Source organism: Octopus bimaculoides, chromosome 10 (assembly GCF_046866305.1).
Source record: "Octopus bimaculoides isolate indiv1 chromosome 10, ASM4686630v1, whole genome shotgun sequence".
NCBI classification, from domain to species: Eukaryota; Metazoa; Mollusca; class Cephalopoda; order Octopoda; family Octopodidae; genus Octopus; species Octopus bimaculoides.
This window is the reverse complement of record NC_142937.1, coordinates 88496854-88509988: the sequence shown is the minus strand read 5'-3', so window position 1 is coordinate 88509988 and position 13135 is coordinate 88496854. Positions and strand designations below refer to the sequence as shown.

The following is a 13135-nucleotide window of genomic DNA, read 5'->3' as shown; positions in this document are numbered from 1 at the left end:
GAATGGGTAAGCTCACATCAGATCTAATTTTTGATTATTTTCACATACTTTGATAATGTAAACAGCTTCAAAACGTGACAGTCACAGCACCTATTTCCTATTTCTCTTCCCAATAAAACTAACATGGATGGTTACTGCTGATAATGAATAATGGAATATTTTATGTCTGCCCACATAGTTTCACTGATGTGTGAAATAAATAGTTCAACAGGTCATTGTTAAGTAGCACAGCCTCAGCCAGTCCTGTTTAAGTAGATTTCTGACGTGGACATAGAGAGCACAGCCAAACACTTAAAAGCAACAATCCTCAAAATCTTACAGCTAGATACAAAACAGATATATGAATATATTTTATAATTCTGTTTAGTCATTGCTGAACCAATAACCAGTTTTTATAGCTCAATATGCCAGAGCTAAGAGTCTAGCGGTGAGAATTCACTGATGCCCTAACATCTAAACTCTTAAGGTTCTGATGAAGCTATAAGATGGCACACTGTCAATCACCAATGGGGGCACAGCTCCCTATAGCAGAAACAACTGTTGCCCAAGGAGTGGGATTATGTAACCCCAGTTCATTTGTCATTTATTAACACACACCCTCCCTCTCTCTCTCTCATATAATATTCATCATCACCATTTAACATCCGCTGTCCATGCTGGCATGGGTTGGACAGTGTGACCAGAATTGGCAAGCTGCAGGGTCTGCACCAGACTCTAGTCTTATCTGGCAAGGTTTCTACAGCTGGATGCTCTTCCTAATGCCAACCACTTTACAGAGTGTGCTGGCTGCTTTTACATGGTACCATGTAGGTGCTTCTATGCAGCATTGCACAAGCACTTTCACAAAGTGCTGCATGGGTGATTTTACACAGTACCACATGGGTGCTTGTAAGTGGTGCCACCACGAGTGTTTTACACCACCAGAAGAATCAGTCTTAACACTTCTGCTGTGGGGTAAGGGTCTTCTTGTGTACAGCCAGGCACCAAGTATCTCAGTCCTTTGTCATCTCGCCTCATCGCCATTCATCATCATTTTAACATACATTTTCCAGTGCATTGAGTTAACTGAGGCATATTTTTTTATGGCTGGATACCCTTCCTATCACCAATCCTCACCTGTTTCCAAGCAACATGATATTTCTCCTTAACCACAAGTTTTTGCAAAATATTGGAAATGAATCCCTTTGCTTGTATGACAGTTACACCCATTTACAACAAACAGATAATATCAAAACAAGGAAATGCAAACACACAATGGGCTTTTTTTCAGTTTCTACATATCAAATCCACTTACAAGATTTTGGTTAGCCCAAGATTTTGGAAGACACTTGCATGAAGTCCCACACAGTGGGGCTGAGCCTGAGACTGGTTGAAGAACAAATTTCACAATCACACGCACACGAAGGTGCAGGCATGGTTGTGTGGTTAAGAAGTTTGCTTCCCGCCTACATGGTTTTCAGTTCAGTCTCACAATGTAGCACCTTGAGCAAGTGGCTTCTACTGTAGCCTTAGACTGAAAACCTGTGACTGGATTTAGCGAACGAAAACCAAAAGAATCCGGTCATGTGTGTGTGGCTTTCTAGAGGGAGCATGTTTTGGGAAAGAAAGACGCGGGCCTTATTATTGTTAAAATAAGGACTAAGAAACACAAACACAAACAATATGAAAGATAAGAAGAGAGATGAGTGATTTGGGAGTGCCTAAGTGGGGTTAGCAGGAGACCAGCCAATAGTGGTAAAAAAGGCAATAGCATATCTGTGGGCCAGAGGTTGGAGTGTCCTTTCGGAGGATTTCAAGCAATGATGGGGGTACAAACACACACACACACACACGACAGTCTTCTTTCAGTTTCCATATACGAAATCCACTCACAAAGCTTTGGTGGGCCTGAAGCTATAGTGTGTGTGTATATGTGTGTGTGTGTGTGTGTGTGTGTGTGTGTGTGTGTGTGTGTGTGTGTGTGTGTGTGTGTATATATATATATATATATATATATATATATATATAAAAACATAATATCACAGTACTATCATGATTACATGAACTACTGCAGCATATATAATACATCACTACAGTAGCATAACTAGTCAGAGAAAAGCCAATATAACTTGGTTGCAAGCACTGTGCCTTCACTAATTGTTTGGCGTTAGGAAGGGCATCCAGCTGTAGAAACTCTGCCAAATTTAGATTGGAGCCTGGTGTTGCCATCCGGTTTCACCAGTCCTCAGTCAAGTCGTCCAACCCATGGAAAGCGGATGTTAAACGATGATGATGATGATTTATGTAGTCACAAGCAGACAGACACTGAAGTGGGAGAGCGCTGCACCAGCACTTGGAAGGTACTCATTTCAGATGAGTAAAATGAACTGCCTTTGGTGAAAGATACACAATGCCAACTGTTCCAAGAATCAAACCTAAGACCTTAAGATTGTGAGCTCAACACTAACTATTGGACTATGTGCCTTCACTCATGACTACATTATAGTTGCAGCAGATATAAAACAGGACTACAGTGCTACTGTAGTATGTATAAAACAAATAGAAATCAAGGACTTACCTCCTATCGTACTCTCTTGATACTCATGAAACTGCCCTTTTACAAAGCGCAAAACCAAACTTGACTTGCCCACAGCTGACTCTCCAAGGAGAACTAATTTAAACTGACATATTTTGCCTTGTGTGGCACCATTTGGGCGTTGGGCTGCTCCTCTGTTGGCCATCTTTTCAAAGAATCCTCAGTTGTAACAAGCAATCTAAAAAATATCAAAAAGAAAAAGAAAAACAATTAAAAACATTGCAAAACCTCCATAACATATTTCAAAAGATTATTGGATGTGAAACTTAAAAAATGATCAAGATATTGTTCTGAAAATCATAAATGAAGCATGCACAACTTTCCAAGCTTCATACAGTTACTGCTTATTAGAAAAAAGAGTAAGATTATAGTAATAAGCGGCTCTTGTTCCTTATGCAGTTGCTTGACCTCCTAGAAACAGCAGCCAAATCTCACTCAATACTTTACTGTCTGAATAGAAGGGCACATAATAGGCAATGTTGTCATTGATACAATAAAAAAAATTTTTTTAAGTAACATGATGGTCATGACAAACACTTTTGATCACAGCTTATCAGGGGACTTAAGCAACAGCTGCTTTTTACCATTTTAGGTAAGATAGAAAGATTTCAGTGCAGCTGACCAACAGATTTCAGGATGTTATGGTGGAGACAATGGTGACAACTGATTTCTGAAGGAATACACTGTAGTGTTTTGTTTACCCCACATATACTGAAGGAATTTAACTGTTCTGCAAACTTACTAAACTCTGTTATAGTGTCCCCCATCACTAATAATAGTGATCTAACCTATTTAGGATCCCCACTTGACCTACTAATAGATAAGACAACCTGATGAGAGAGTATATGGTCATCCAATCTGCAAGAAAGAGCTGCCAAATCACATGCTACCACTTCAAAAAGGAAAGGACAAACCACTTTGTGTAGTCCCTAATATACAAAATAGCTGAACAACAAAATTTGTGAACAGGGACTAAGTCAGTGCCATGCCAAAATATGAACTTGCATTTGAATATTCTAACTCGGGCTTGTTTAACTAACAGCATCTCACCATCAAAGAATATGTCATTCATTCTGAAGCCATACAAATTTAACCAGTCAAACATTTCAGATTCCAAAGTGATTATTGACAGTCGTCACACATACTTCTAAATGAACTCGAGAGGGTTAACAACACAAGTGTGTAATTAACCTGGTATAAGCAGCTACAGCAGGAGAGAAATCTGTTCTGTAAATGACCTTAACAAACCATGTCCGCAAGTTATTTTCTACTAGACAGAAACGTGTTATGACAAGTGAGCATAATAAACCATACCGGTAGTGGGAACCTCTATAGTCACCGAGCCTGCTAAAAGCAGGTACTAAATCTCCCTCATACAACATCAAATTAGAGGGAAAAGAAAAGACACATTGATGCATTAGATTTTGTAGCCCAAAATATGCAATCCAAACTCATTCATGGATGCCAGGTTAATCAAACTAACAATGACTGGCTGGTAGGCTAAACTACCATCATTAGTCTATACAACTGACTAAATATTCATCCTGAATGCAATGAAATGGTAGAGTACTCTTGTCAAGTAGTGTGAATGGAATACATCCATTGCTAGTGGTTGTTTTGTTTACAGCCCATTCACTTAACATTCACTGTGAAGGCAACATCATGATGAGTATGGATTTCACTTGACACAAATAGTCATTTTATTGTCACACAATCACACCATATTATACAACATTATACTTTTATTACACACTTCACTTTATTATATAAGGTATGAATTAAGTTGTTTGTGTACAAAATATTTATGTTAACTGTTATGAAAGCAGGGGTTAGCCTACTGTCAACCATCACCCAAGATAACACTGAATTACAGAAGTTAAGGTCCACATTTTATATCTGCAGTATAAGAATGGTAGAGTATTTTTAGGTTAAAAATGTCACCATATCATCATCATCATTGTTTAACATCCACCTTCCATGCTGGCATGGGTTGGATATATATATGGCAACCTAGAACAGAATACTAACTTGGACAATCTGGAAATAAACACCAAATTTTGCTAAATAACATTAAACACACACACACACACACACACACATTCAAACTGCTCCAGCCTTTGGAATGTCATCCTTGATGTATGCAGCTGAGTATTAACCTGGTGGAAGAACACCTTTCGTCTTGAAGCCAAAGATGGTCATTTTCCTTCTAGCGCTGACTTAAGCTGCTCAACGTAAATCTCCTCTGTTATCATTTGGTTTGCGTTTAAAAGTTCAAATTCAACTAAACCTTTCATATCGCACCAAACATAACACCTTACATGGGTGAAGACCGTCTTTAGCCTGGTGGTGACGGTGTTTCTCCTTTCCCTACCCATTGTCTTTGGTGCTGGACATTTTTACAGAGAACCCATTTCTCGTAACCAGTCACTATTCAGTCCAAAAAAGGTCCATATGTGAGACATGACAGCAAAGAAGAGCATAACCCTATTTTTCCAGGACTATACTGTCTATATAACACCCACACTTCTGTTGTTACTATACCAGCTTTTGTTCCCTGAACTAAGAAGCAGTGTACCACTCCGACACCACCCACTTCACCTCTGAAACTCCTGGAATGATTTTGTCTATACCTCTCATTGATCTTCATCAGACTGGGAAGGTCAACAAAAGGTTGTGGGTGATGTCACTTTCCTCACTTTAAATCATAGATTAGATTAGACTGAGCACGAAACATGCATAACAAAACAATGAATGATCTCATTTGGAATTCCAGCCTACAAGTCAAATGTCACTTACTCACAAATTCAGAAAGAGGCAAAGTTTCTTTTTCTTTTTTTCATGTATGTTTTTGTTTACCAACACTCAACAATAGTAGCTACTCGGCACTGGTTATATAACGTTTTACAGATGGTTGATTCGGAAAGAAATCAGTGTATCTAGACAACCTTTAGAAGACTCAAGAGAATCTGATTAAATTTTTTAGCTTATAACAGTTGTGGAGTTTTGACCCTTCCATTAACCATTCGGTTCTGTTGCTTTTGTGGAATTTAGTTAAAGTAGTCATTATTAAGCTGGTGTTTGGAACATAAATTAGCATGGAAAGATTTTAATTTAAATCACTTTAAAACAACAAGTTGTATCACCAAACCAAGGGTAGATTTGGGTACGCTGATTACAAAAAGGGTTAGAAGTTAAAGTGTTGAAAGCAAGATTTAACACAGTCGGAAAGAAGGGTCTGACTGTATCTCTTACTCTTGTTTATTTCTTTGTTCTATGATGAAATTTAGAGCAAGACATTCAAGAATACACACACATACACAACTATGTTTTATCTATTCAGAACAGATAAGATATAATTAGCAGTAGTCATGAACAGGGGTTGATTCAATTGACTTTATGCCTCATATAAAATATAACAGGCTTGCGTCAATCATTGCTGCTACTGCTATAAAGAGTTTGTCAATTCAAATTCAGTTGTGAACTCTACCTTAACAGGTATAAATAAAAGAAAAAAACAAGTAGTAGCTGACCTAGCCAGCCTTACGCACTTCAACAATAAGCACTCAAGAGAAGTGAACAGGTGTTAAAAATAAAGAAACAACTATGTGGACCACATTACACAGCATATATCAATGACTCTAGAAAAACTATTCTATGGTATATACATACACACACACACACACACACACACACACACACACATATATAGCTATGCCAACCTCAGCTGTTCCAAAAGAAACATCCTACAACTGAAAGAAAAAAAAAGTTTCAGACAAACTATAAAAGCATGTGTTTGTGGCTGTATATGAAGGTGTGCAATTATTTAAGTCTATAATATATAGTCTCACTTAGGTAACCAAATGGAGACGAACTAACCTCAACCCACTGAAGATTACAAGCATCCACTGCCATACACAAGGGGAAAAAATGCTGCAGATTTTGACTAAATAGTTACTGCTCATATGAGTGTGCATGTTTTATAGACAAGCATTAATCTAGGACAGAAAGAGTTACCACAAGTGTTGAATCTCACATTTGTTGTATAACTAGGAAAATTGCATTACTGATTACCACCATAGAGATCTTGCTATTACATTCTGTCAAGTCTATGCTGTTTGTGTGTGTGTGTATATATATATATATATACATACATACACACAATACTATCTCACCATATACAACATTAGATCACAGATAATTTTATGGTCACTTAATGCCAAGCTAAGTGTAACACAGTTCCCCAAGTTCAATGGAGATGGGATTTGAGCTGACTAGGAGAACTTGCTCTTTTCGTCTTAGACTAGAGACAGTAAACGCTTCATATATATTTATATCTGAACCAAGTATGTATCGGGTGTGCTTGTTCCCTATCACATGGTTCTGAGTTCAGTCCCACTGTGAGACATCTTGGGCAAAATCTTTTACAATAGCCTTGTCTTTACCAGAGCCTTGTGAGTGGAATTTTGGTAGATGGAAATGCAACAGGTAATGTTGAAGAAAGTTATGTTCATCTGACTGAATACTGTTCAAGGGTAGATCTTTGTCCCATTCCCCAAAGTTATAGATTAGAGAGTTATGCAATAGGCTTAATGATCTTTGTTGTTAAGGAACAGATTAAAAAAAGCTAACGAGCCCCTGTGCAGATAAACAAATAAGCACTTCACACTGGAATGCCAGACAATAAAAGTAACTCTAAACACACACACACACATACAAAATATACATAAATCACTTAAAAACTTAGCTGTTGTGACAGCTCTAGAAGAAAAAAATTCAGATAATAATTTTAGTTGTGCTTTTCTTCTCTTCAATTCAACATGAGACTGGCTATAGAGAACCTGGCGAGAATAGTTTGAAACAAATGGTCTGGTCTCAAAGCCAATAATTTTGGCATAATAACCCACCTTTTTCCAATCGTTATAAAGCAAAAATAGTGTATGTGTGTGTGTGTGTGTGTGGGGGGAAGATACACTAAAAGTAAGTAACTCAAAAGGACCAGCTGCAGAAATTTAGATAAAATAGGATACATCCCACTTCAAATAGCATACACAATAGAGTCTTAATTTATTAAAGCTTCTTTTAAATACAGAGAAAGAAGACAAAGCTACCTGGTGGCCATTGCTAACAACCTTAAGTAAACAAAAAAATCTTTTAAATAAAGGGGGAGATAATTAAAAGAAATTAGGAATAAAATCAAGTGAATTAATGCTTAAGCAAAACAAGAAATGACAATCTGTTCTTCATTTGAAATTCTCTCTCCTTGTCATCCAATCAAAAACAATTGTCCTCTTCACAGTTGAGTTATTAACAGTAAGAAGAGTAGGATTCAAATATGGAGGAAAAAAAAAAAAAAGCCCCAACAAATTTAAACCACTTCAACTGGCCTATAAAAAAAAATAAAACAACGGTAAAATAGCATGGAGGTGATTTCAATTATAATAATAATATGCAATGAGGTTTCTTGCAAGGAACAATTTTCAGGTAGACACTGTTCTCACTTTTAAACCTGAGAATACATATAAGTTTTTCAACTCGCTATTGAAGCATTGAGTACTCTTTCTTTCTTTTTTTTTTTATAGCTTGAACTAGTCACACAAAATTACTACTACTACTGCTACTACTACATGTACTTATACACATACAAAAATAGGACTTCAGTTGCAGGTCAAGTGGTCAGGAGTGTTGAGGATGATAGTCCTTTTCTAACAAACCAGGATGTGATGTTGTCCTTCTATAATAGTGTCATAATCTAGAATCCCCAAACTCCTGTAATGCTAAAACAGCGATTTGATGACTGATGTAGCAAACTGCACTGGATTATTGCAGTATGCACACATAGACTTTGAAAAACAGTTACAAGTTCAATCTCTACTGAATTATCTATATCTCCATAAAAAGAGAGTCAATATAATCAATGGATGGATGCATAGATTAAAGCTACACAATATCTATCGAGTAGACGAGCTGTGAGGCTTACCACATCTTGATAAACGCGGTTCCGATGAAAAAAGAAAAAAAGAAAAAAATACAGCCACCATCTCTGTCAGAAAATTCCACCACTTAGCCTCTTCCTCAATTCTTTGAATGAGAGGGAAATTTAATAGGAAGGTCAACTACAGTGACCTGCCAGGATTTTTGGCAGAAACTTTTTGAGAAAGAGAGAGAGGGGGAGAGAGGGAGAGATGGAGGGAGAAATGACAGAAAATGAATGACTGTGTGACTGTCTATGTGGTGGTGATTGAGGAGGAGGGACAGAGTTAGAAGGCAATTGTGTAGAATTTTTGTACTTGTTGATCAGAGGTGGAAAGGTCAGTTTCCACAACCTTTGCAATCTTCCCAGACCAGTGACACTCAACAGAACACCAAAAAAAAAAAAAATATTGAATAGATAATGGATCTAGTGAGAAGGCTTGCATATAGGTTAAGGGTTAGCGCTACTAAAGACAAAGAGCAAGTGTTAAACACTGCAGTTTAATACCACAAGGAATGGTGTTACATTGTGCAGTATAAAAGGAGGGCCATGGTTTTCCACTCTTGTACCCAAAATTCCTGGAACTAGACCAACCACCATACAAACTATATGAAGGCATCAGTCATGTTTGCTCCATTGTTTAAAAGTACATTAATTTCATACATATTTCCCTTCATCAGGCAAGAGTCAACCTTTATCACCTATTATAAACTCAATGGACTGTTTTACAGATATATAAAACATTTGATTATTTAGAAAGCTCATTTTCTCTTTCTCTCTCTCTCTCTCACATACACACAGTAATCCCACTTCCCAAATAATAATCATTTAACATCAGAAGACTTGGCCACTCGTCATCACCTTTGTGAAACTCAACAACTGAAGATCATATTTCACCACCTCCTTGCACATTTTTTTCTTTTAAGGTTTACGAACACCATGATTGGTTCAGAACCACTAATGTTTTGTTCAGTCACCACTAAATATAAACACACACATACTAGTCTTACCTTATGCACCAACTTGCTTCCTACTCAGGTAACAGTTCAACAATAGTCAACTAAGCTAAATGAATAAGATTTTGAGGGTGGGGCACATGTAATGTTATACTTTTGGATCCATTTCTTGTTATTCTGAATAATAACTAAAAATAATAAGCAAACACTGATAAACAGTGGACAAGACAAGTTACTATGAAAGCCTCTATACAGTGTTGCAAGACTTGCAGGGAATAGCAACCAAATACCACTCAAAGCATATATTACCATGTTAAAAGGAAGTACATAGTAGAAAACGTAGTCCTGGGTACACAAGGGTCAGAGTAGAGAGGAACCTAAAATGAGATGGACATCTCTGAATCTCCTTCGATCATAGATCTGTTCAAGAAAGGCTGACCTTGATTTCAACAAGTAATGTAATCAGATCCTAAAAGTAATACTGCAAGTACTTCAGATATCTAGAGTTTCTGGGAAATTGTACATTATTAACTAAGCTGGATTTATAAGAATTATGAATATGATGGAAATATGATCAGGAAATGTGGTTGGGGGTTGTGTGTTTAAATGAAAATTAATGTTAATCACAAGAGTAAATAACGAGAAAACTATCAGTCACACCACGCCCACTTGTTAATAGCCAAGTGTCATCATACAGACAACCACAAACAGTCTTAAGACAAACAAGACATTTTAACTGTTGAACATAAGTGACACGATACCAACATGATACCAGGGTATGCATTTCTGGTCCACAAGTTAGTCATAATTTTCTTTTGATTAGATCTTGCACATTTACTGAAGTGCTTGTACTCACACATCCTTACACACTCATGCACAAACATGTGGTTTTGTGAGTAGGTGTAGCTTTAGCTTCCATATTCCATGTTGGCATGGGTTAGGTGATTTGACTCAATCTGACAGGACAGTGAACTGCATCAAGCACCAATGCCTGGTGTTAGGAAAGTCATCTGGCTTTAGAACCCAAGCCAAAAACAACCACATTGTAGAGAGCTGTTGCATGTTACTAGCACCAGTGAGGTTGCCAAGTAGTTTGCAAGACTACGATAGGATAGGAAAAGGTGCTTTGCTGTAAAGAAGATACATAGTTACCCCAGGTGAAAAAGGGGGCAGTGTGTGTATATACACACACATTTTTTACAGTTGTTTTTCCATGCTTGCTTGAGTTAGATGGGTTCTTTTCCAACACAGTATCTCACCATTTGTTACATTCTTTTACCATCTTCCGTCCATGTTTTCCTTTATCTTCCTTTTCTACAGTCTCCTTTCAAATATCCTGGCACTTCTCCAGCCATTTGCTTTCCTCTATACACCTCACATCTGTATAAACATGTCTTTGCTCTTACGACTGATTTATAATTTGTACCATGTCATTCATGCAAGCACACATTACATTTCCAGGGAAGCATGCTTGCTTCATTTCCAAGTCTACACAACTTCTGTGTTTGATACATCCTCTCACAGTAAAGTGACGTCCCACTTTATACAATACACACAATATATATATATATATATATATATATATATATATATATATATATATATATATATATATATATATATTACATTTTTATCTTTCATGCTTAAAGCCAGGCTAAGCTAACTTTTGATATGAATGCTAATTTGTAGAAGTCTGAAACAGGACTTCAACAAATTTTATTTCACAAATTATTATAGTAAAGGTAGGCAGTATATTGTTGAGCAACCCCTATCAGTTTTATAGCATAAAGGTTGGTAATCATACCAGAATTTTTACCCTGTCTATACCAAACTCCGGTCTGTTCTTGGGCCCATGTGATATACAAAAGCAATGCAATGTTTAGGCCCTTTTTAGAACTAGTATTAATTAACAAGGGAACTTGTAATACCTTTTGCAAACTTGCTCAATGCAGTAAACACTAGGAAGTAACATGCACAGCACACTCACAACAATAGTGACTGGCTGGCTACAACATCAAATCAAATGTATTCAGAATATGGAGGAAAAGGTTTTTGTAGATGAGTAACATCTTTAAATGCTAAGCATTCAACCATAAAGTGAAGCAAAAATAACATGAAGAACACTGATCTAACACCTGTAACAAGTCAATTACGCCATTCTGATGACACACCTGCAGAGCCAACACATACTTTGATACTATTTTTCTCTGAGAAATGATCCACAAAAGCAAAAAAAAAAAAAAACCCAAAAAACCCACAAACAAGGATATTGACAAACTCAGGAAGTAATGCAAACAAAGATGTATATTGGCATGACATACGGTGATAAGAATTGACAGGTCACTGTGAGAGCCGACATTAGCAACATTATTATTATTATTATTATTACTATTATTATTAAGCCAGAGAAATGACAGAAACTGCAGGATTAAATGCCCCGAATCATTTACTTGCGTTCCTTTATATTACTGAGTCATACTTAACATGAAAAAGAAGCAAGTACTGGGAAAATATAGGAAAGTCAAACCAAATGACTACATTAGCCACTCCAGTTTTTAAAAAAAAATTATGTCAAGAAAAAAGATAACAACAAAAATTTATAATTTTTAATAGCTTTGAGTTCCTGTATTCCTCTCTTGGTAACAGAATTTATGCATGGAATAAACACTTTCAAATCATCATAAAGAGATGAAAGTGCTTTGTAAAGAATACAAAAAACCTTTTGCACTAGGTAATAACGCAGATTCCATGAATTCAGGGGAAACATTTCTTTTTCTCCAAAAATTACATAAAATACAATAGAAGGAAAGGAAATGGTTAGGAGACATTTTCAATTGCCAATGAAATGAAATAGTTGTATAATCAAAACAGAAGAGCTAAAAGTAATTAGTGGAACAATTTGTATTTTGGACAACCCTCTGACTGTCAGATGTAAAAACATGAGCAGAAAACAAATACTAAACCGAATATTAAAATTGGGATTTCTACATTTAACCATAAACCTTCAAAGACAAAGCATCCGTATGAAAAAGTAAAACCACAACTAGAGAAAGCCAAGACGATTCCACATGGTTTGCAAGTGAAACATAAGCAGTAAATTGTCTGTTGTTGCAATGGTGGAGATGACAGCATTGGAAGTAAGACGGAGAAATGGAGGGAAGAAGAGATAGAAGCAGATGTTGCAACCAGTGTTGAGGCGGTAACAGTGAAAGATAGGAGGGAGAGAAAAAAAAGGGACAAAAAGAAATGCTAATGAATTGATACAGAAGTATATGCACATGCATGTGTACATGTGCACACATATATAGACACTCTTAAAACTGTAAGAGTTTGTTCAGGTGAGGCTGTTGGTACAACGCAAGGTAATGGTGGTGGTGGTGGTGGTGGTAAATAGTAAAGTTGACAGCAAACTATTAATTTTTGTAGCCAAATTCTGAAGGAAAAAAAAAAACATGATTTAGTGTTGCCTTGGTGCAAATAACTTGTCAAGTAATGTCATTGCTGTCACACCATTACCAACAACAAAAAACAGCCATCAGAAGCAAACAACACACTACCACCTTCCATTATTATATCTCTTATTTTCTTTCTCTTCATCTTTCTATCTTTTCATGTGAATTCTAATCTCTTGTT

At 36.7% G+C, this 13135-nt stretch overlaps 1 protein-coding gene across 4 annotated transcripts in view; it reads right to left on the bottom strand.

Annotated features, from left to right (window-relative positions):
- Nucleotides 1–13135, bottom strand: part of LOC106869941 (ras-related protein Rab-5B) — an 82159-nt gene that overhangs the window by 14040 nt on the left and 54984 nt on the right. For all 4 annotated transcript variants that reach the window (XM_014915878.3, XM_014915877.3, XM_089358981.1 and 1 more), the window contains one exon: nt 2558–2753. In XM_014915878.3, the coding sequence (XP_014771364.1) occupies nt 2558–2720 (163 nt within the window). In that variant the 5' untranslated portion in view covers nt 2721–2753. The remainder of the gene's footprint in view (nt 1–2557; nt 2754–13135) is intronic.